General features: G+C 36.1%; 1 protein-coding gene across 1 annotated transcript in view; it reads right to left on the reverse strand.

The window, feature by feature from the left end:
- Nucleotides 1–22,439, reverse strand: part of LOC150048474 (uncharacterized) — a 264,112-nt gene that overhangs the window by 12,754 nt on the left and 228,919 nt on the right. Inside the window, exons 18-19 of the mRNA XM_090355280.1 lie at nucleotides 21,913–22,119; nucleotides 9,215–9,357 (exon numbers count right to left, since the gene is read on the reverse strand). Coding sequence (XP_090211406.1) covers nucleotides 9,215–9,357; nucleotides 21,913–22,119 — 350 coding nt within the window. The remainder of the gene's footprint in view (nucleotides 1–9,214; nucleotides 9,358–21,912; nucleotides 22,120–22,439) is intronic.

The raw sequence follows: 22,439 nt of genomic DNA on the forward strand, positions 1-22,439 counted from the left end.
TATCACTTGAGCCACAGTGCCACTTCCAGCCTTTTCTGTGTATATGGTAGTTCCAAGGAATTGAACACAGGGTTTCAAGCATGCTAGGTAAGCACCCTACCACTTAGCCATATTCCCAGCTCCTGAAAAAAAGTTTAAAGCCATCAAATACGTTGGTAAAACGATACAACAAACATACTGTAAAATGTCACGTCAAAACAAAGCAAAATACACCCCCCCCCCCACACACACAACTCTCCAAGCACCAATTTGTAGTGGAATATCAAAAAGTATTTGAGCATGGTTATATGCCATTACCTTTTCACTTTGGTAAGATGAAAACAACATGATTTTTTTTTCACATGTTAACAATGTACTCTCTCATGCTAAGACCTTGTATTCCAAGTTGAAGCCTAGGGCAAAATTTTTATAGCTGAATTATAAATCCCTGAAAATAGAGATTTATAATGGAAATTCTTGAAACCCATAGCTAATAGAACCATGCTACCTGGAGTCCCTCTTTTGAGACTTTCTTGCAGATAGCTTTGCTAATAAGATTAAATGATGAAAAGATGCCCAGATGAAATATTTAAAACTCAGCCCCTTCTTGATATCGGTAGTGCTGCAGTAGGGCCTGACCATTGAAAAACAAAAAGAAAAGAGACTCTGTTACAGCAAGCTAGAAAAAGGTAAGATATGAAAAATTCTTTGGGGAAATGATGGGTTATTAAGGCATGGACTGTAATATCATCGTCAATCTATAAAACTTTTACAACCTAGTCTTATTTGCACAGAGATTACATCCCCAAAGCTCACTGCCAAAGACACATGTTAATAAGCTTACAACTTTTAATTAAGCAATATGTAAAAGTAGATTCCCATTTAAGCTGTGATTTGTGGGTTAGTTCATTACAATGGGCCCCAACCACCAGACACATACTCAATACAAATCAAGCAGCCTAGGTATTATCCTGCTCAACGTGAACCTACTAGTGATGTTTTATTGTCACTGTGCAAGAGCAGTTTACAGAAAGTATTTTTCCCCAAAAGACTAGGACAGAGATCAAAACCTAATGACCCCATGGTGCTTGTTTAATGAAATGACTAATCTGCATTGTTTATTTGCATAACACAATACTTATTCATACAGTTAATTATCATACATCTGATTATCTGACCTGAGGGTTTGAGAGTCTTTATTGACACAAACCTATAGAGGGCAGATATAGTGTAGTTGGTCTGGTTAGTTAGGGGCAAAATTTAATTCCTCTTTGCTTCATGAAATAAAACAAAACGAATTAATTGTCTGGAGAGAACTGACTAAGTGGGAAAAAAGAGTAAATAATTCTCTATTAAGTATTGCTATTTAGGAATTACTATTTTTAACTCTAAAAGTAAACATAGAATAGAAAAATTTGGTTTTATGATTGAAAACATTTTCAACATAGAGATGAAAACACCAGAAAAAGCTGATGTGGTTGACTAATTACATAAAAAAAAAATGTCTCTCCACAAATTGAATCACCACATCTTCCAAACACTTGGCTCGATATATTGTCTTCAATCCTAGCTATCAGGGAGACTGAAATAAGGACTGTGTCTTACGCTCAGCTCTAGTAGAAAATTGTGCAAAATTTATCTCAGTCAATAAAAAGCTGAGTATGGCGGAGTGCACCTGTCATGTCATCTACACCAGAAGTGTAAATAGGTAGATCTCAGTCCGGGTGGTCTCAGACAAAAGGGAGAGGCTTTATTCAAGATTTAAAAGAAAAAGAGGTTGAAGGAACAACTCAAGTAGCAGATGACTGTCTAGCAAGCACAAGGCACTGAATTCAAAGCCTAGTAGTAACACAAGAAGTACATAAATAGATAAACAAATAAATAATTGAAGGAACCAATTTCTAATCAATAGATGAATTTACTCACTAGGTATTTATTCAACTATCACTGTGTGCTAAGAATATTAATATATATATTTTACATGTATGTTCTGACACATTTATAATATGTGAATTGCCATCTGCATCCATGGCCAGGATTCCATGTGTTAAATGAAATCAGCTTGATCTTTTTTTTCATATATTTTTATTGTAATTAATAGAAGGGTTACATTATATTTGCTAGATAGAAGGTGCATTAATTCACATACACTGATACCCTTTCTCATGTCTTGGTCCCCATTTCCCTCCCCCCCACCCCCACTCCTCATCTTGTTTTCCCCCCTTCCCTATCCAATTTCAAATAACCAAATACAAATATATCCAATATATCAGATAACAAAATGAGATACTATAACAATATGAGATAACCAAGGGACAGCAAATGAGATGAGAGATAACATAGTACATTAAGGACAACAATCACTGGAACACAGAGGCCCCTTTAAAGGGTGGGGCCTTGTGGGATGTCCTTAGGTCATTATGATTGTGTCTGCCAAAGAGAATTTGGGACTCAAGTCTCAGCCCTTTTCTGTTTCTTAACTCCTTATGCTTTGCTCTATCATTTGCTCCTATGGCGATATGTTGCTGTACCCGTAGGTCTAAAGAAATGGAACCACGCAATCCCAGTCTGTAGGTTCTGGAACCATGAACCAAAATAAAAGCTTCTCACTCGGGTATTTTGCTATGATAACACCATTTTATTCTTCATACAAAACATGGCATTTTTATACTTAGGTTATACCTAATGTTATACTTTCTGCTTAATTCAGTTGAGTTCCCTACTTGTATTCTGAAATTATGCAGTTAGATATATACATATATATATTTATAATTATGTTTAGAACAATAAAACCTACCAGTCAAGTTGTAGAATGCATTCACTCCTCTTTTCCCCTCACCTTTAAATTCTATATATTTTTCATGGACATTATAGAAATATTAGAACATGTAGACACATGGTAAATAAAATGAAACAAAGAAGGGATAACCAAGGTAAATATTTTGATATAGATCTTCTATTACTTTAATGCAATGATTTACTTATTATTTGCATATAGAGAGTGATGAGTACATCTTTATGCAAATATACATGCACTTTTGTAATAAGAATGTACTTCAATAATTAAAGTACATAGATATAACAAAGATATTTTTAAGTTGATAATTGAAGCATAGCAAACAACAATGAAATGTACCAGCAAGGAGCCAGCAAACTGAATAGCTGGCTAAATCTCTCTCTCCACACATCATCAGACACAGCCACTTCCATTTATTAATGTATCCTCTATAGTTGATTTCCTGTTATACCAGGAGAGTTGGGGAGTTCTGAGAATTCTGTGATCTGAAAAGACTAAAGCACTTATTAATTTATTTAAAATTTTATTGTTATGTCATTGTATAAATGTCATTGTATAATTCTACAAGTCAGGTTATAAGTACAATGCATGTTGATCAATGTCATCCCTTCCTAACTGTACTTTTAAGTTACATAAGGCCTTTATTATATAACATTAGAGAAACAAATACAAGTTTTGCATTAAGTCACTTCTTTTTAGGAAGACTATTCCAGCCATTCACTGTCTTCTGGGCCACATGGCTGAACTCTGCCCACTGAGATAAATAAAGCCCATGGAATCCATTCCAATCTTGTAATAAGAAGACAGTGAATGTATCATGCTATTAAAATGTTAGGATTCATCCTTCGCTTTGAAGGAGAGTAAGGGGTTTCATTGATAGAATGAGCTCTAAATTATTACACCAGTCTACTATTGTTGACTGTTTACATTTTCTCTAATATTCATTTATAAATTATATGATGTGAAAAACTTTGTATAATTGTTAATATATGTCATCTATATTATACATTTACACCTATATACATTTTAATTGCATCAAGAGCAAAGAAACCTATCATCCAGGTACATATTTTCTAAGTTATTTGGAATAACTTAAATGACATGAGATTTATCATTATCTCAATGGTTTTGTTTAAATCAGACACAAATTCAGTCTCAATGGTTTCTGAAGGACATTTTCTAATATATTTTATTATTGTTTATTTGTGTGTGTGTGTGTGTGTGTGTGTGTGTGTGATGTCTGTGGATTCAGGAAATGGCAGTTTCCAGACAGGTGCACTGCCCACTTGGTCCATGATCTCATCCCATTTTTTTTGTTTGTTTGTTTGCTTAGATTTTATTAAAGAGGTAATGTACAAAGGTATTGAGGAATCGCTATTATGTAAGTCTGGTGATGGGTATATTTCCTTTGGAGTGGTGTCACCCCTTCTCTTATTCTCTCCAAGTTGTTCCCTTCCTGACTTTTTCTCCCCCACGCCAAAGTTGTATAGTTCATTTCCAGCATCATTTCACTGCTGAATTGGTTCACCCTTTCTCCTGCTGTTTCTGTTTCCTTTTTCCTCTCTTCAAATCAGACAAATTTATATAGAAGACAAAGGATGCAGAAATTAAAAAAAAAAACAGCTACAGAAGGGAATGAAACAATGAAAAAAGTAAAGAAGAAAAGAAAAGCCCTCAAACACTATAATAAAAATCCTCTTGTTCCCATTTCTTGGAGTTCATTTCAATAAGCATCATTTTATATGATCATATGCACATAACCATAGAGCCATTGTGATCCACTCCTAAGAATGACCTCCTTTTTTCTCACTGCGTGAATGCTCAGAATGCTGTTTAATTAATGTTTTTAGATAAGGTCTCAAACTTTTATTTTGCTAGAGGCTAACCTCTGACCACAGTCCTCTTCCCATGATATGAATCCTCCTCCCCAGACATGAATCGCCATGCCCACTTTCTTCTCAAATAGCCTTTAAAATATTCTGCATTATTTATGAATTTTAAATTTCTCAAATAAATTACCTTTCTTTTGATTAGTATTGGTACTATTAATAGATTTGTATTTGCCACCAGAATATTACATTTCAAAGTTCTGATATCATCTATCTGTGGGTCCATTACACTTTTCTAGTTCCTAATATTCTAATATCCTAATTCTTTCTTCTTTATCAGTCTTGCTTCAAAGGCCAAATACCAAGTCGTAGCACTCAAAAATTAATTTTAAACATTCTTCTAACTTTTTAATACCTTTTAGTTTGGGAGGTTTTTTTTTCCATTTTATGTTTTTCTAGTTTCTTGATTCATTTCTAAACAACAAAAGTATTTCTATCTCAGCACAAATTTGGCTACATCTCATAAGCTTTCATAAATATTGTTCTAATTACTTCATTACCATTAATTTCCTAATAGCTTATGATTGCAATTTTTATTTCCTCTCTGGTCCACAAATAATTTAAACATCTCCTCACACATATGTTCTTTTAATATAAATGCTAAATGCTCATCACATCTGTTATTTTCATGAATTAGTTCTGAATATGTGTTATGCTACTTCTCTGGATGCAAATTAGAATGTATATACATATTTATAAATGCAGAAATAACATCAAAAATAAGTTTTTGTTGACATTGTAGATATTAGTACCTAGTATAAATTGTCCTGATTTATTATTTTATTGTACTATTGATGTTATTTGTTATCATGTATCTACAAGTTTGTCAGAATCACATTCGATGCTTTCTAAACAAAGAGATTTCTAGAAATACACATGTTTTGCTAATTCTAAGTATATAGGAATCTATTAGATTGTTTATTAACAACTTTCTTAACTCTTCCACTTTGTTGTAGTTGTTTTGAATGTTTGTTCCAGTCATGGGCCTTAAACTCACAACCTGGGCATGGCCCCTGAGCTCTTTTCTCAAGGCTAGTGCTCTACCACTTGAGCCATAGCTCCATTTCTGGATTTTGGTTGAGTAATTGGAGATCAGAGTCTGAGGGACCTGTCTGCTCTGGCTAGCTTGGAATCATGAGCCTCACTCAGATCTCAGCCTCCTGACTAGCTAGAATTATAGTCATGAAAACCATCATCCAGCTACCATCATGACTCTTAAAAAGATTTTAATGAGTTTTCTTAGGGGTTGTATGTGTGTGTTGTTGTTGTTTTTGTTGTAGTGATGGTGGTATTAAAATAGAGGTAGAGATTTTTCCCAGGGAAAATTTATAAGCAGGTACTTTCAAGAATCCGATCTCCAGTGGCTAAACAGATAAAGTCTAAAGCTGTCATAAGAAAAAGACTTAAATTGAATCACCTAAGAAATGACACAAAATTTAGGAAGTATGGGGCTATGAAAAGAGACTCTCAGATTTAGTACTATCGCATTGCAGGGAGGGGTGGCACGAGGTGTAATTTTTCAATAGATGTGTTAGTGTTATTTCTTAAAGAAGGTACATTTGAACTAAGACACTGACTAGATGAAAGAGCTCCGTGGAGTTTTGGGGAAGATTTTTCCTGTGTAGATAACAACTGAAATGAAAAACCTGCTGTGGTTTTCCCAGCTAAAAAGATCAATATGATTGGGAAACAAGAAAAAGGAAAGATAGAGCCCAGAGAATAAAGGGCGATATTATCTGTCAATGAGATAAAAGGTAGTGACGGGGCAGATCGTGACTTGTAGGAACTGTATCTTCTGTGCTAAAGGAAGGGAGAAGTTGAGCAACAGAGTCCCCACCACCTGCCTTATGTTAAGAGGATTGCATTAGCAAGTAGGTCAAAGAAGCAAAGAAGCAAGAGAACAAAGGCAGGAAAACTGGGGAGAGACTATTGCAGAAGTCCCAGAGACTTGGACAGAGACTTGAAGCTGAGTGGAGAACTGGGTGAAAAGTCATCAGAGTCTTGATTTTTCAGAGGAAAAAATCTCCATGATTGTGAGGAAAGGCAGAGAGGAGTTGCTGAAGACAGTCACAGGGGCTGCTGTCCATACCTACTTTTTTGCAGTCCACATTTGACCACTGCATTGCTTGTTTCGGCCCTGTAATTGGAAACAGTGAAAACTCTCCCTCTTTCAATCTCTCTCTCTCTCTCTCTCTCTCTCTCTCTCTCTCTCTCTCTCTCTCTCTCTCTCTCTCTCTCTCTCTCTCTCTCTCTCTCTCGCCCCCCCTCCCCTCCTACCTCTCTCTCATTCTTCCCAAATGGCCAGCAAATCATTCTTAGTAGTTCGCTATTTCCAGACACCTGACATGTAAGCCCTGACTTGAGATTACTGAATTCAGATCAATGGAGTTCCACCATCTAATTTAAGAGTGGTTCTGAGTTATAGCACTGATCCCAGGAAAATTAGGAAAGTTCTTTCCAAAGGGAAATAAATAATCATGACAAAATTGTTAGCAAGTCAACACATCGGTACTACTATATTATAACAGCACAAGACAAATTCTAATGTTGAATCTATTACTCATTAATATTTGGTTGAGATAAACTCAGTGGTAAAAAAAGAAAGAAATATAAAGCAATACCAGCATCAAAATCTCCACAAACTTAGATTTTAAAATATTGAAACACTGATGCTTTGCAATTATGCATTAAGATATGAATTGCTTAAAACATCCAGTTGTGCTGGATGTGGGTGTCTCATGCCTGTAATCCTAGCTATTCAGGAGATCGGAGGATCTCGGTTCAAAGCCACCACAGGCATGAAACTCTTATCTCCAGTTAACCACCAGAAAACTGTAAGTGATGCTGTGGCTCTAGTGATAGAGTGCGCTAGCCTTGAGCTGAAGGGCTCAGGGCCCAGGCCAGAATTCAAGTTCCATGACTAACAAAAAAAAAAAAAAAGAAAGAAAAGAAAAGAAAATATAGTTGTGCCCCTGAGCATCCTTCTGAGGGCAGAAAATATTGCCCTCCTTAATTATGTGCATTCTTCCATTGAGGCCACCAATTTCCTAAAGGACACATGGAAAGAAAAAAAGAAGGAAAATTCATTGATTGATAACCTCTCTTTTATTCTTCTAATTCAATCTCATATAGTTCATTAAGCAGAAATTTAACTAAAATTTGATGTATCGACTCATTCTGCATCACACAAAACTTACTGAGCAACTATTTGAAATATACTACTAGGAATTGGAAAAATAATAATAAATAAAGCATAAAACAATACCTGCCCTCATGGGTCTTCAGTTTTACTGAAGGAAATATAAAGAGACAGGGTAGGACTACAAAACTGGCATGCACTACTACTAATTCACTTAAGAAAATGGAATCTTTGCAAACATTTAAAATTTACCATAACACTTTTCTGATCAAACCTGATTTATCAGCTTGACCTAATAATCAGATGAAAAATGTTTAAAGACGCAGAAATCTGCATTCTACTATAACTTTATTCTTTTTCAGAATATTTTCTGCTAATACACCATTATCATTGAATAAGTTGTAATATATCTGGCCTGATTCATTTTGGTTTGTTTGACTTTATACTATAAATGAGAATACAACACAGCATGTTTGTGCCAATACCCGGGCTTAAACTCAAGAGTCTCTGATTTTGCTTTTTCACATAAGGACAGAACTTGCCACTGGAGACAGATTTCTACCTCTGGCATTCTGCTGGCTATTTGGAGATTTGTCTTAGTCATGAGACCTCAGCCTCCTGAAAAGCTAGACATAAGCCTGGCACCTGGCTCCAAAAGCAAGCATTATTGAGCTTCCATAAAGTACCTAGCATTATTCTAAGTTGTGTTTATAAAATGACACATTTTTTAAATGACCACATTCCCAGATGATAAATGTTCTACTGGAAAATCTTTTGTCATTGTTTGTTTTGTTTTCTTTGTATGTAATATCGAGGAATCAAACCCAGGATTTTATACATGCTAGCAAAGCATTGTATTCCTAGGCCATGCTCCCAGCCCTTGTTTTGTTTTCACATACAAGAAATAATGTCTAGAAGATGATATGACCAAGATTTTAAAAAGAAAAACAAAACCTTTCCTTTCTTTCAGGAGCTGGAAAATTCACCTTTTTTTTTTTTTCTTAGAAGGAATTTCAAGGGGAAACACAGAAAATTCAAACCATAGTAATAAAACTTGTGTCACTCTGATAAACTGGTTTGCAAAGTACATACTTTTTGATCTAAGATATTCAGAATCAGGCCCCGATGGGGTGGACCTAGATTTGAACTTCTGTTGTATTTACTTGAACTCTGTTGAGCCACGCACTGTCTGTTCCTTGTAGAATCCCAATGCCATTTGCTTTTTACCCCTTTCTTGTCTTCCTTCTCATCAGAAGGGGGCAGGTATGCCCCAAATAACTGTGGGTTTAGTCTTCTCACAGTGACTTGTATCCATGAGAGAGCACAAAGAAAGCAAAAGGGAAGTACCATTGGGTGGCTCCAGCTTCGTAGATGCAATGGCATAGACCCACAGATGAAAGGTTTATTCACCTTCTAATTTCAATGGACCCTTTCAGTTTCTCTTGAGTAACCAAGGACTCTTCCCATACAGTGTCTATCTCACTCAGGTGCTGCTCAATGGCTGTGACCACTTCACGGGGAACTATGTTCATGGCACTGACGTCACCGAACACCTGGAAAGTGGTGGGAAATGAATGCATGTTGTATTACATTTTGCAAAAAAAGAAAAGTACTAAGGTGGAATGGCCAAAGTCCATTATTCACCCCCACCATTCATGGAAAAGAAAATAATGTCTGAAATATGCCCTAAAATGACATGCTAGCCTCTAAATTTCCTAACACTTTTTATTTAGTCATCCGGGGTTAGTTCCATTTCTGATCTTTGTGATCATTTTTACAACAACTCTGTCAAAAATATAAAGGAGCAGTGCTGTATATTTAGTAATGCAAAACACAGGGTTATTATTAGCAATTGAAATATATCATAAAAGTGATCACCCCTCCCATCTGCAGAATTCAACTGCAGAATTTAAAAAAAAAAGGCAGGATGCTCTGCTTTGTACTGAGTAGTTTGTGTTTAATGAAGTGCATAGAGAAGGAAAACTTTCAGTGGCGAACACAGAGGATAAACATTCTTTTTAATAGGAACTCATTGTCTCTAGAGATGTTTCGCCATAGACTAATTTTTCTGGAGCACAATTCACAGCCATGCCAACATCCTGTTTCACTTGTCCCACGCGGTTCCAGTTTATTCTGGCCCTGGTTGTAATAATCCCCAATTCTGCTGACTTCATACGTCTCCACATCTTGAAGATATCGAACATTTCCAAGCATTCAGCTGAAGACTAGCTTTCCCCCAGAACTTGACCTCTTGAACTGGAAGCCATCCACGTGAGAAAGGCAGAGAGCCACATCTACATATAAATTGCAAACTGAATAAATTTCTCTGGATAGTAACCAAGGCATGTGCTTATCAGACAACTTCTTTGGTTACAGAATCCATTTTCTCTTTCTACAACTACTCTTCCATCTCCTAATGAGCCCATAAATCATATAGATAGCCAATCATAAAGCTTCTCTCCAGGGTGGGCTAGTGGAGAAGAGGGTAGAGGGTGAGGAAAACCTCCTTCCAAAAGAGAGAACAGTAGGAATATTAAAAGCTGGAATATTGCAGTAGCACCAGGCAAACACTGAGAAATACTAAGTTAACAGGTTTTCCCCCTTCTTTTATGAATTAGTATATGTTAATACCACAAGGGATTTTCATTATGATAATAATATATTTGCCCATAAGGTAACTTGAACAAGTTCAACCTCTCCTCTATATTGTATTCTCTTCTTCCCCCTTTGTCAAACAGTGTTGTGGTTTATTATGTGTATGTTTGTTCACATAGACGTATAGTCAGGCATGTACATACACACATACATGTATATCCACACACTACACATACATAAAGTAATTTATTTCTCTTTACTCAGTATTCTTCTCTTATTCCCCCCTACTTCTCTCCTGTTCCCCAGAAAATCCCATTTTAAATTCATGCTCCGTTATTATTATTATTATCATTATTATTATTAATTATCATTATTATCTCCCTTGTTATATGCTTAGGTTTCACAAATGAGAGAGAATAAGTTATATGTGGTCTTTTGAGTTTGGTTATCTTGCTCAACATGATTATCTTCCATTCCATCTTTTCTCTCAACTAATATATGTTCATTTTTCTTTAGGACTGAGTATTACTCCATGATATATAGCAGCAAATTTTCATTATCTCTTCATTTACTGTTAGATATCTTGGCTGATTCCGAGTTCATTGGCTGGCTAGCTGGCAAAGATTTGCTAATATTCTGGGAGTTGTCTTTTGCTTCTGGTAATAATTGCTGTTGATGAGTAAAAGCACTTAAAGAAAAATAAACACTGAGGCCAGGATGTGGCCTAGTGGTAATGTGCTCCTTTGGCATGCACGAAGCCCTGGATTCGATTCCTTGATTCCACATGCACAGAAAAAAACAGAAATGGTGCTGGGGCTTGAGTGGCAGAGATCTAGACATGAGAAAAAGTGTCCAGGGACTGTGCCCAGGCCCTGAGTTCAAGCTCCAGGACTAGCAAAACAACAACAACAACAACACTTAGGTAGAATAAAAAGATTTTATGATTTTCTGTCTTAGCATTCATTTATTTTTTCCTTAAGACTGTGATCATTTATTTGTGAGTAAACACCCATCATATTTGATCAGAAATACTTCAGATATTTGACACTTGTAACTAAGAAACATTAAGAGGATAATTATAGTTGAACTCTGATGAGGATTCTGCTTTTGCTCTTTCCATGGCTTCTTGAAATACAGAATTTTTCCTTTACTTGCTTCTCTATTATTCTTTTTTTATATCTGCCATTCCTTATTATAATCCATTTTCCCATCCTTGTTTCTGTACCTTTAAAATCTAAGCTTGCCGTGAAACATTCTGTCTACCAAGTTATTTGTTGAGATGCAATCGTAAGCTCTTTTTTTCTTTTTTTTCTTTCTTTTTTTTTTTTTGCCAGTCCTGTGCTTGGGCTTAGGGCTTGAGCACTGTCCTTGGACTTTCTCAAGGCTAGAGCTCTACCACTTGAGCCTCAGCACCACTTCTGGCTTTTTTTTTTGTATGTATGTGGTACCAAGGAATCGAACCCGGGTCTTCGTGCATGCTAGGCAAGCACTTTAACCACTAGGCCAAACTCCCAGCCCAGCTCTTTTTTTCTTATCTAGAAAGTCCGATAACATAAAGCAGAATTCTGATTCTAGAGCTTTAGTGTCACTCTCAAGACATCCTTGTACTTAGATCCATTGTGCCGATTCTACTCTGCACTCTTGAAATGCATATAACAGATGTCAAATTGGAAGGCAGTTAGTCTTATATAAAATTATTCATTCAAAATGACAAGGTCACTTGCTCCTAAATTTCTCTGTGATTTAACAATGTTTCATTGTGGTTGACAAGTAAAGTTAGACTAACAACTCCAGTCACTACATTTTCTAAGATATTAATTATTGGGATGTCTTCTTACTTGGTCTTATTCATGTAAATTCCTTAAGGAAAGAGTGCTTTGGAGGAAGGAAAGTGAGGGTAAGCATTCTTATACTCAATGCGTGTCATTGGGGTCAGGTGGTCTTCTGGGTTATCCTGGCTCTCTTAATTTGCCTCTTTCATGGTCATTATTTCCTTGTCATTGTTGAACTTGTCAGCACACAATATCTAAAAAAAAAAAATACATTCCTAAAGCAGCCCCTGAAACCTGGGAGGCTGAGATAAGGAGGATCACAGTTTAAGGCCAACCCAGGCAGAAAATTTATAAGATTCCTTCTCAATGAAGAGAAGGATGTGGTAGTGTACACCTGCTATCTCAGCTATGGGAAGTCGAAAGGCACAACGGAGGACTGAGGAGTGTGCCTAACACAAATACTTTGGCCCAGCAGTGTGAGTAAAAGAGGATACAAATTTAGTCCTAAGTCAGTCACAAAAGATATCTCCTAGCAGTTACTTCTAAGTTAACTCTGTACAATGCACTTCACTTTCTAATTGCTGCAATGAGATTATGAAGAGTTTCTAGAGTGTTTTATGTTTCTTCAGTCTCTATACTTAATTGTTTTCATGTGTGCTGGAATATAGGCTAGTAATATTACACATATTACTTATCGATCATATTAAGGGGAAAAATGTTTGCTAGCCAGAGGTTCCAAATCTGTTTGATCTCAAAATAAACTACTTAATGTGCCATACTAAAGAAAAAAAAGAAACTTAAGTGGGAAAGTCAGTTGGTACTTTTAAAGCAGAAAAGGACAGTGAACTGTGAGTTCTGTGAACTTTTATATTTCAAATAGAGTCCTACCTAATTAAGATATGGTGTGGACATGGTCAAATAGATGCCAAAATGCTTGGGAAACTTTTCACTCACAGCAGGAGTAATAAAATCACATTTTTGAGAACAATTTGAATATGTACATATGAGTGGTAGTGAAAGTATATTAAATGACACATAAATCTATATCTCACATACATATTCATGTATATATATACGTTTTACATATATACATGCACTTCATATAGTGTTATCCTTTTCAAATTCCGTTATTGGGATCTGCTTTTCAGAAATAAGATGAAAAGTTTACAGCAAAGAACTCTGATTTCTGCTCCTCCACAAATGTAACAAGAGTGAAAAATTGTCAGAATCAGCTTTGCCAGAAAAATCTGACTCCGGCACATTATGTGACCAATGCTAAAGCCACCATGAGCCTGACTCAGGATTTTGCCATGGTACTGTTTATTTTCAATTTATGATTGTGAACCAATGATATGCAAACACAGACCCTGCCAAGTGACGAGGCAATGACGCCTACAGAGACAGACAAAGATCTTTGGGTCATATAGAACATATGCCCCCCCCACTTTTTTATTTACACCTCTTGGGTATGAAAAAAAAAGTGTCTGAATTTCTTAGAAAATTTCTGACTAAAGCCGAACTTGGGAAAGAAGCTTTGTTAACAAGGGGCCATGTATCCTCAACTGTCACCCTGGAAATACTGAATTGATGATTATTTACAATAGAGTTAGTGAGGTGGGTCACATCCAAATGCCAGAAATATATATGACCACTAAAGCTCCAGTGAAAATCATTATGATCCTGACCAAAAGAGAGGGGGGGAGAGGGAGAGAGAGGGGAGGGAGACAAGAAAGGATTAAACAGACAGAACAGAACATTCAGGAAGGAAATTTGGGTTTCTTTTGCAGGCTTCACAGGATTTCTGTATTCCATAGTCCTAATTCATCAACGTTTGAAGGCCCCGTGAGACCCACGCAGCTCTGGAAGGCAGTGGAAGTCCTCCTCTCTGTCATGCTACATTCTAAGCACAGAAGTCTCCAAGAGAGGCACAGTGTCTCCTATATAGGTAAAAACTCTAGATTTCCACAATAGTGCTAGTTGTAATAACAACACTTCGTGATATTAGCACTTTAGAGAAAAAATGGTTTGCCTCTCAAAAAAGTCCAGGCTTTATTTATATATTTTTCTCAAGTGGTCCATTGAGCAAGGGGGCAATCCTGGATTTATGCTGTGAGCAATGGTGGGAACTGGGGAGATGAGGCCATGGTACATCACCACAGCTGGGGGAATTAGAAACCAAGTGTGCAGCCCTTTCATTCCTGCAAAAGTATACTTTAGTTGGTTGCAAAATATTCAATGTTCTTAAGATTAAATATCTGAATATTGCTTTTGAAGGAGAGGCTGTCACCTTAAATCTCAAGTCTAGTTTGTTTACTGGCTGTATTTTATATCCTTTAGAAAATGACGCAAAGTGGCAATAAAAATCATTGTAAGTATTCTACAGGGGAAAATAAATGCCCCTTGGTTATAGTGTACATATCTTTATACATAATTCCAGTTTATTTTCCCCAGAATTATGTTAAATATGTAAAAAGCCCTTTCTCATAAAGGTAAAAACGCTAGATGTTTCCAAGTTGTAATTTAGCATTAGTGTCAAGATTGCTTCAGAAAATAAGCCACTGTTGCTACTTTATTCCCTTTAAGTGTCATTCCGCATACTCTAGGTGATTCTGCACAGAAAATAAACTTATATGATTTTATATCGCTGTTTCACAGAAGTGGGATTAAAACTCGTTCAGAGGATACATTTGTAAATCTCTATTGAAAGCAACCATTTCTTCCTTTCTACATTGCTTCATACTGTCATTAAATAATCATTTCAAGTAATTATAGATGAATTTGTTCCATAAGCTAAAATGGAGAAAATAACACTCCACAGATTCTTGAAGAGAAGAAATTAATGTATCTGCAGCTAGTTTGTAGGTTAATATCGGCACCATTGCAAAGATGAATGTAATTATTTTAACAATATTTCCTGCATATAAATATAAGCAGATATAATTATATTTGGGATTGTTTATCTTACTTTACTCTTTTGCATGATTGAAGTTGTTAGTTTTAGTAAACTGATATTGGATAGCTTTGTCATATGGCAAAATAAAAAAAACACAGATTTTAAAATGCCACTCAAAACATTGACTCCAAAATGCACATTTATTGATGGTGGAAAATACTAAAATTTCTGAATTTTTTAGCAAATTATTGCTAATAAATAAAATGCCTGAACATATATTTCCTCATTTATTTCATATCATAAAATGATTTCTGAAATCCAATTCAATAAAAACAATTCACAAAATTAAAGCAAAGCATTTTATTCAAGTTAAACCATTCAATATTAATAATTGGGCAATAAATGCTCATTTTAATTCTTCACCTCTGAAATACTCATTTTGCAAGCACATTTTGTTCATGTATCAAGGATTAGTATAATAGTTTGTTACTATATCAAGGCGTAGTTCCATTGCATTTACTATACCATTAAAAACATTTCTTTTGCCAGAATCCAAGAGATCCTTTAGGATTTCATATATTTTGTAAATTTATAAATTTGTAAATTATATTTTGTAAATGTACGTGTAACCCACTAAGGGAAAAATTACTAGTGACTACTTATTTCAAGATTTAAGTATGAATGTAGCATAAGAAATATAGTAGTTATAAGATTATACAATAAGAATTGTTTTCCGAAAAACTTTAAAAAAAACTTCCAAATGTTTCTAAATTCAGATCTCAGTGTACAGTAAAGGGAATCCAAACAGTTCTACATGACTTTCTAAAGAAACCACATATAGTTGCATAAAATTAGCTTGGCTATAACAAAACATTAGTAGCAGATACATTTTTAAATGAATCTCAAGTCTAGTGGATTCATTTAAAAACTGCAGTGTGCACAGTTCTCAAAAATACAACTGTAATGTTTCCTTTGTATCAGTAATTTCTATCAAAATACAAATAAAGTGATAAACATAGTCAGAAGTAAGAGATTTCTTGCTTAGATTTTATGAAATCTAATCATGTTGTAGTAAATTGCACTGACCTAATTTATGAACAAATAAATCTGTATATATATGCAGAAATATTAATTTTGTCAGTATTTAAGGAGAATTAAATTTATATATAGTAATGCAACAGTATAAATATTACATACCAGCATAAATATTATATATTAATGCATATGTATTAAAAAATTTACCTGAGACCTTTCATTGTGGTCTGGCAAGGAAAGCATTATATTACAAATATTATAATACTAGCATGATGACTAAATTCTACTTTGACTGCTGCATTCTACCTTTTAGTATGTTGCTTAAAATAGGGTTTTGATTTTATCTATGATAACTCTTTATAGTCTATGTTAGAATGGAAAAGCATTCTTACTAAAAGAAACAGCAAAATAGTTTCAGGACCTTATTATAAAATAATGAAATAAAAGAAGTAACTTATATTAAGTTTGAATTTGAATGCCAAGGCAAAAAAGATTAGGAGTGCACTTGACATTTTTGGCAATATTTCATACAAAGCCGTAAGCACTGCTATTACTGTTTGCAGCTAATATATATTTCTGGTATTGTCATGTAAGCAAAACGTGCCCAAAGGACACACTGCATCTTCTTATGCTGGGACCATGCACAAAATGTCAAGTGTTCTAAATTCAGACAGACCAAAATGTAACTTTCTTCCATTTTGTGGCAGGAAAGAATTCATTTTAATGTAATTTTTTAGGGCAGGCTAAAACTATGTATGGTGGGAAACACAAGGATGTGTTTCTTTCCTTTTTCTTTTCTTTCTTTTTTCTCTTTGTCAGCATCCTCAACAATGTGCAGCAGCTTAGAGAATGCTGTGTTTACTATCGGGATATTTTCCCATAGCTCGTCTTCTTCCATTTTACTGTGTGTTTCTCTTAGACGCTCTCGCACATGCTCACACATTTGTATATGCACACAGACACAGAGAATATTCCAATACAATAAATGATTTTTCTGGATGATAGTAAAATAGTAAGTTACCATACTAATTTAAAAAAATAATATTTTGTCTCAGGCTTTGCTCTGCAATTGATTTTCTTTAAGCACACAATGTGGGTACACTCTTCATTTTCAAACAGATTTGCAGGATAATCAGTTTCACCCAACAACTCCACACTGAAGAGTAATGGACTCTAAGGCCCAAGTGTTTCTCTACCTGCCCTGGTTTCCCCCTGGGACACACTCTGGATTCCCTGGACAGCAGAAAAATCCAGAAGTGAGTAAAACTCATCTCATAATAAAATTAAGTTTGGTTTTTTTTTCCTTTTCTCCTCCTGCTGCTTTCTATCAGCTGCACACTTTGTCACTAATTGGTTAACCTGTTATTGAGGCAAGTATTAATAATTCTAATTTTGCAGACAAAGAAGCAGGCTTCCTGCTGTGTCTCCCTTGGCCCTGGGTAAGAAACTCAGCAGATGGGAGTTTCAAAGTAGGTGACACTGGCCTCCTGAGACCCAGATACTTGCCTTAAACCCCATGCAGGAGGCCGTGGTAGAGCCTTCTTGGATATCTGAGTTCCTGGCTCCCAGTTCTTCACTCAGACCACCAGGCGACACTGCCTCTAATGACAAAAAAAAAAAAACCCTAAAAAACCCTTTTCCCATTCCACCCCAAATAATGCTCCAAGGACTTTCTTAATTGCGACTGATACCCTGGGATCAGGAAGCTTATTTGTAACTTGATGAATCTGCACCAGGCTAGCCTGGGTTTCTAGGTTTTGTAGCACTGAAAACTTTACAGTAACTTTGTTCTTCCAAAATTATCTCTAACTAACCCTTCTCACTGCCTTCTGAGCAAAGAGACAAAGTATGGCTCAGTAGAGAGTGAGCCCAAGAAAAACAAAACAAAACAAAACAACAGGACAAAGGATATGGGTACTGAAATAACTACCTTGGAGAAGGAGAAAGAGGGCCGTTAAACAAAGAAAAAAATTGTAGAATAACATGAGAGCTGTGTCATTCATGCTAACAAGCCTGGATACAAACCTTTATGATCTCCTAGCATTGGCACATATTGCTTGCAATACATTGACTTCAGACTCATGAAGTCTAATCTCTTGTTTTTGTGTAGGAATTGTTATTTTTCTCATGGTATGGCTTTCCATGCATATAGTACTTCTGTTTGGTTTTGTGTGTGTGTGTGTGTGTGTGTGTGTGTGTGTGTGTGTGTGTGTGTGTGTGTGTGTGTGTGTTTTAGAGAGAGAGAGACGACAGAGACAGAGACAGAGAGAACCTTGGAGCTTGAATTCAGCCTGGGTACTGTCCCTGAGCTTTTTCATTCAAGGTTAAGCCCTTTGCTGCTTGAGCTATGCTCTACTTCTAGCTTTTTAAGTTGTTAGTTGGTGATAAGAGTCTCCCTGCCCTAGCTGGCTTCAAGCATCCCTCCCCAGTTTTCAACCTCCTGAGTAACTAAGATTACAGGTATAAGCCAGCAGTACCCAGCAATATTTTTTTCTGAATCAGAAAACTGGTTTCTATCTGGCCTATATTTAATACCAAAATTAGGAGATCCTTAGAAATCACTTAATAAGAAGTTAGAGCTGTACTAATAGGGAAGGAATTTGTAGAAGTAGAAAACCATTTTAAATCACTATAAGTCTTCCCAGAGCACAATTAAGGTTACAGGGTTATGGCAAAATGTTATCCACTTTTGTTTTCTATTTATTATTACATCTAAATTTGCAAATAAGTTTAGGCTCAGTGTAGGCTCCTGTTCTTCCCACCTCAGAATTTCTGACTGATGGATTTTACCAGACCTAAGATCTAAGATATGTCCCAAGTTCAGGTTCTGTTAACTACTGTAATATAAGATGATCAGTATTTCATAGTGCCTAATGATAATCATGTAGTATAAAGTTGAACTCAAAAATTCAATTTTACAGATTTCCTTAGGAGTTGATTCTTTAACATAAACACAAGAAACTCAAAAGTTGAAGTCAGCAGTTGTGAAGGCAAAGTAGATGACTGGTTATGAGTGACCATGTTATGTTTTAAAGGATATTGTTTGCTTTCTTCTTTTCACTCATCTTTTCGTTCAAATAGTATTGGGATTAGAACTCAAGGACTTATACTTGATAGGCTGGCACTCTACCCCATAGACCTTGCTTTCTACCCTGCTTTTTGCTAGTTACTTTGGAAATAAGAGACTATCCTTATCTGGTCTTGAACTGGAAGCCTCTAGATCTCAGCCATCTGTGTAGCAAGAATTACATATATATATGTCATCTGGCCTGGCTAAGGATATTTTACCTATGTACCCATTGGGGTTAAGACTGCTGAATGATACCTGAAAGTAAGCAAGTTTCTGAAAATACCTTTGCCTAGTTCCCAATTTGCTCCCATAACCAGTATTGTTTTATGGTTTCTGTTCCCTAGAAAAATTAAGTTACTACTGGAAACAAATTTCAAAGGACTGAAGAATAAAATCTGGTGATTGTATTAGAAAAGGCATAGGGAAATAGCTTGGTCCTGAATTGATTTCCTAGACCAGGAAGCAGATAAATGGAATAGTTTAATCCAAAGTTGAGCAAGACCAGGCATATTTACTGCAGCCTTGAAGGAGGGTACTAGTTTAGTGTTATCTGTAATTCCAGTTCTATACAAATTTCTACCAATACCCAAGTAACACGGCCATTTATCCTCATAACAGGCAGTGGGTCAGGCAGATTATCATCCAGTTGTTTCAAAAGTGAATATGCTTTATTAGTATTATACTCTTATTGTTAGTCCTTGAAAAAGGTTTCCAAATTGAATGAATTGAATTGAATGTGATCCATAATTCTCTGTAATCTTCATTATATCTTAACAAAAAAAGAGCTAACAGTACATTACAGATGCTATCTCATTAATGTGTCCCAAATTCCTATGAGCCAGGTAGCGTAAGTATTCATAACCCAGTTTTACAGACAAGAAAATAGGCTTCGCGGTGAGAAATGACTACACCAAGGTTATAGAGGCAGGAAGGAGGGAGAGAAAGGAAGGAGCCTGGTTCTGGTCCATGCTGTGCTCATGGGCCCACACCCCTCCAGGTAGACTTTCTCCTGAGGCCTTAAGGATCTAAGAAGTACATGACATTGTGCAGCAGAAAGACAACTTCAGCATCTCCAACTTTCTTATTATTACAGTGTACTGGGTTCGTGCATACTTATGCATGTTTATGCAAAAGTAGTTTAGCTTCCATAGTGCATTCAGCAAATAAAAGGTTCCAAAGCAAATATTACCAGTCTGGAAAGGATCATAAGACTAAGTGGTCAGAACAACCCACTACTCAAATACCCAAGGAATTCAGTCAGATACAATCATCCTCTTGACTGCTGCTTTTGACAATGTATAATGTTTTTCCTTGGCTTACTTGGTGCTTTGGTAGAGGAAAAACCACAGGGAACTAATGGGTAATACTTTCTGGCCCATCTATGTTTTTTTTAGTCAATGCCTATAGGATTCTCCAAATGTTCAAATTGTGTCTAGGCTGGTAGAGAAAAAAGGTGAAACACCCTGCCAGCAAGCCAATCAGAAATGCAATCAGAAATGTCTTCAAAGTTTTATTGAACACAGATTGTATGAGGATACATGTTCCACAGCTACACTCTAATAACAATGACAGCTAAAGTTTGTAGGGAAACTGTTCTGAACAGAAACAAATCAACTAATATTGTACTATTGTTAAATGTCATCAGTGAAATACCCTCATTTCCTTATCCTCTGACTCTATTGTCACCAAATAACTCCACTCCATATTTCATGATTCAACCACACCTCTGATTTCAACACACAGAGCCTCAGATTTCAACATGCAGTGAGTTTGGACTCTAAGAATATGCTGAAACATTTTTTTAACCTTCAGAATTAGCAACCATGAAGACTAACATTTTAAAGGAAAAAAAATGTGTCTTTTGCTGGGCATCCTGGCTCATGCCTGTAATCCTAGCTACTCTGGAGGGTGAGATCTGAAGATCGTGATTCAAAGCCACTGGGGCATGAAAGTTCATGGGACTTCAATTAACCACCAGAAAAATAGAAGCAGTGCTGTGGTTCAAGTGGTAGAGTGCTGGCCTTGAGCTGAAGAGCTCAGGGACAGCTCCCAGGCCCAGAGTTCAAGCCCCACAATCAACAACAACAACAACAACAAAAATCTGCCTTTAAAGATTTTTTTTGTCAAATGCCACTTTCAAAACATACCTCTGTAGTGTGATTTTCTGGATTTAAAAAAAATTTCATCTCTTGAAAAAAATGAAACGCCTATACAAATTCTTATAGTCATTTCTTGCTAAATGAAGAGTGAAGAAAAACCAGATACAGAGTGGAAAGATCTTCTCACATTCAGGTTTACATTTGGTTGAAGTTTGTTGTAAAAAAAAGCAAATGTTGGAATGAACCCATCTGACTCATTTAAGCAAAGAATGGTTCTGTTCCTGCAGTGTCTACCAAGTCTCAGAATCTTTTCCCATCAACCTGCTGCTGTTTGTAAATCATCTAAGTAAAAGTCAGAGGCAAAATCCTCATTTGTATTATTTTGTCTGTTACTTGCCTCTCTTCAGCATAGTTAGGAACAGAAAACTTTTGTTTTTTCCTCTGTGGTATATTTGTTGCTTAGGCAAAAATCTAAAATACACTTTCCAATCTACTGTAGTTTTAGAACTGTGAATTCTATTTTTGTGCACCAAATAACACTAAAGTCTCTGAAATCAAGTATAGACAGTACCCACATATATGGACAGACAAACATACTATAAACCATACATCATTTGCATAAAAATATGCTTGTATATACATACCTCAATGAAGGCCCCATCCGGGAGTCTGAGAAAATGGCGATAGAGCTCTTGGAACCCACTGGGATACAACGTGTATATAGCTATATGAGAAGTCAGACTTCCTGGATCTGAGGCAGACACAGGAATCCTATTCTGATGTTGGAGGTCACAAGTAGACACTCTGGACTCTGCGCCATGGTCTTTCCACAGGTAATCACACACTGCCACCTAGTGAGACCAGAGAGCCCCCCCCCACACGCCCCCAGTCCCAGAAAAAGAACAGGAAAAAAAATTAATTAACTTCTGGCAAGAGTGTAACCGATGTTAAATGATTTTACAATAAATCTGAAAGTCTCAGCCATCTGCAGTGCTTTGCTTCCCTTCCATGCATATTTTTATGGCATATATCTAAATAGCGAAGATAGACAAATCCCCCGTGTGTGCTCTATAAAGTTAATTCTACACAGATGAAGCTGTAATTGACTTCCATATTAACCCAAAATAGGAAGATCAAGCAGGCTGTGACAATGACAATATTGAATCTAAAG

Source organism: Megascapheus bottae, chromosome 22 (genome assembly GCF_031878675.1).
Source record: "Megascapheus bottae isolate mThoBot1 chromosome 22, mThoBot2.hap1, whole genome shotgun sequence".
NCBI classification, from domain to species: Eukaryota; Metazoa; Chordata; class Mammalia; order Rodentia; family Geomyidae; genus Megascapheus; species Megascapheus bottae.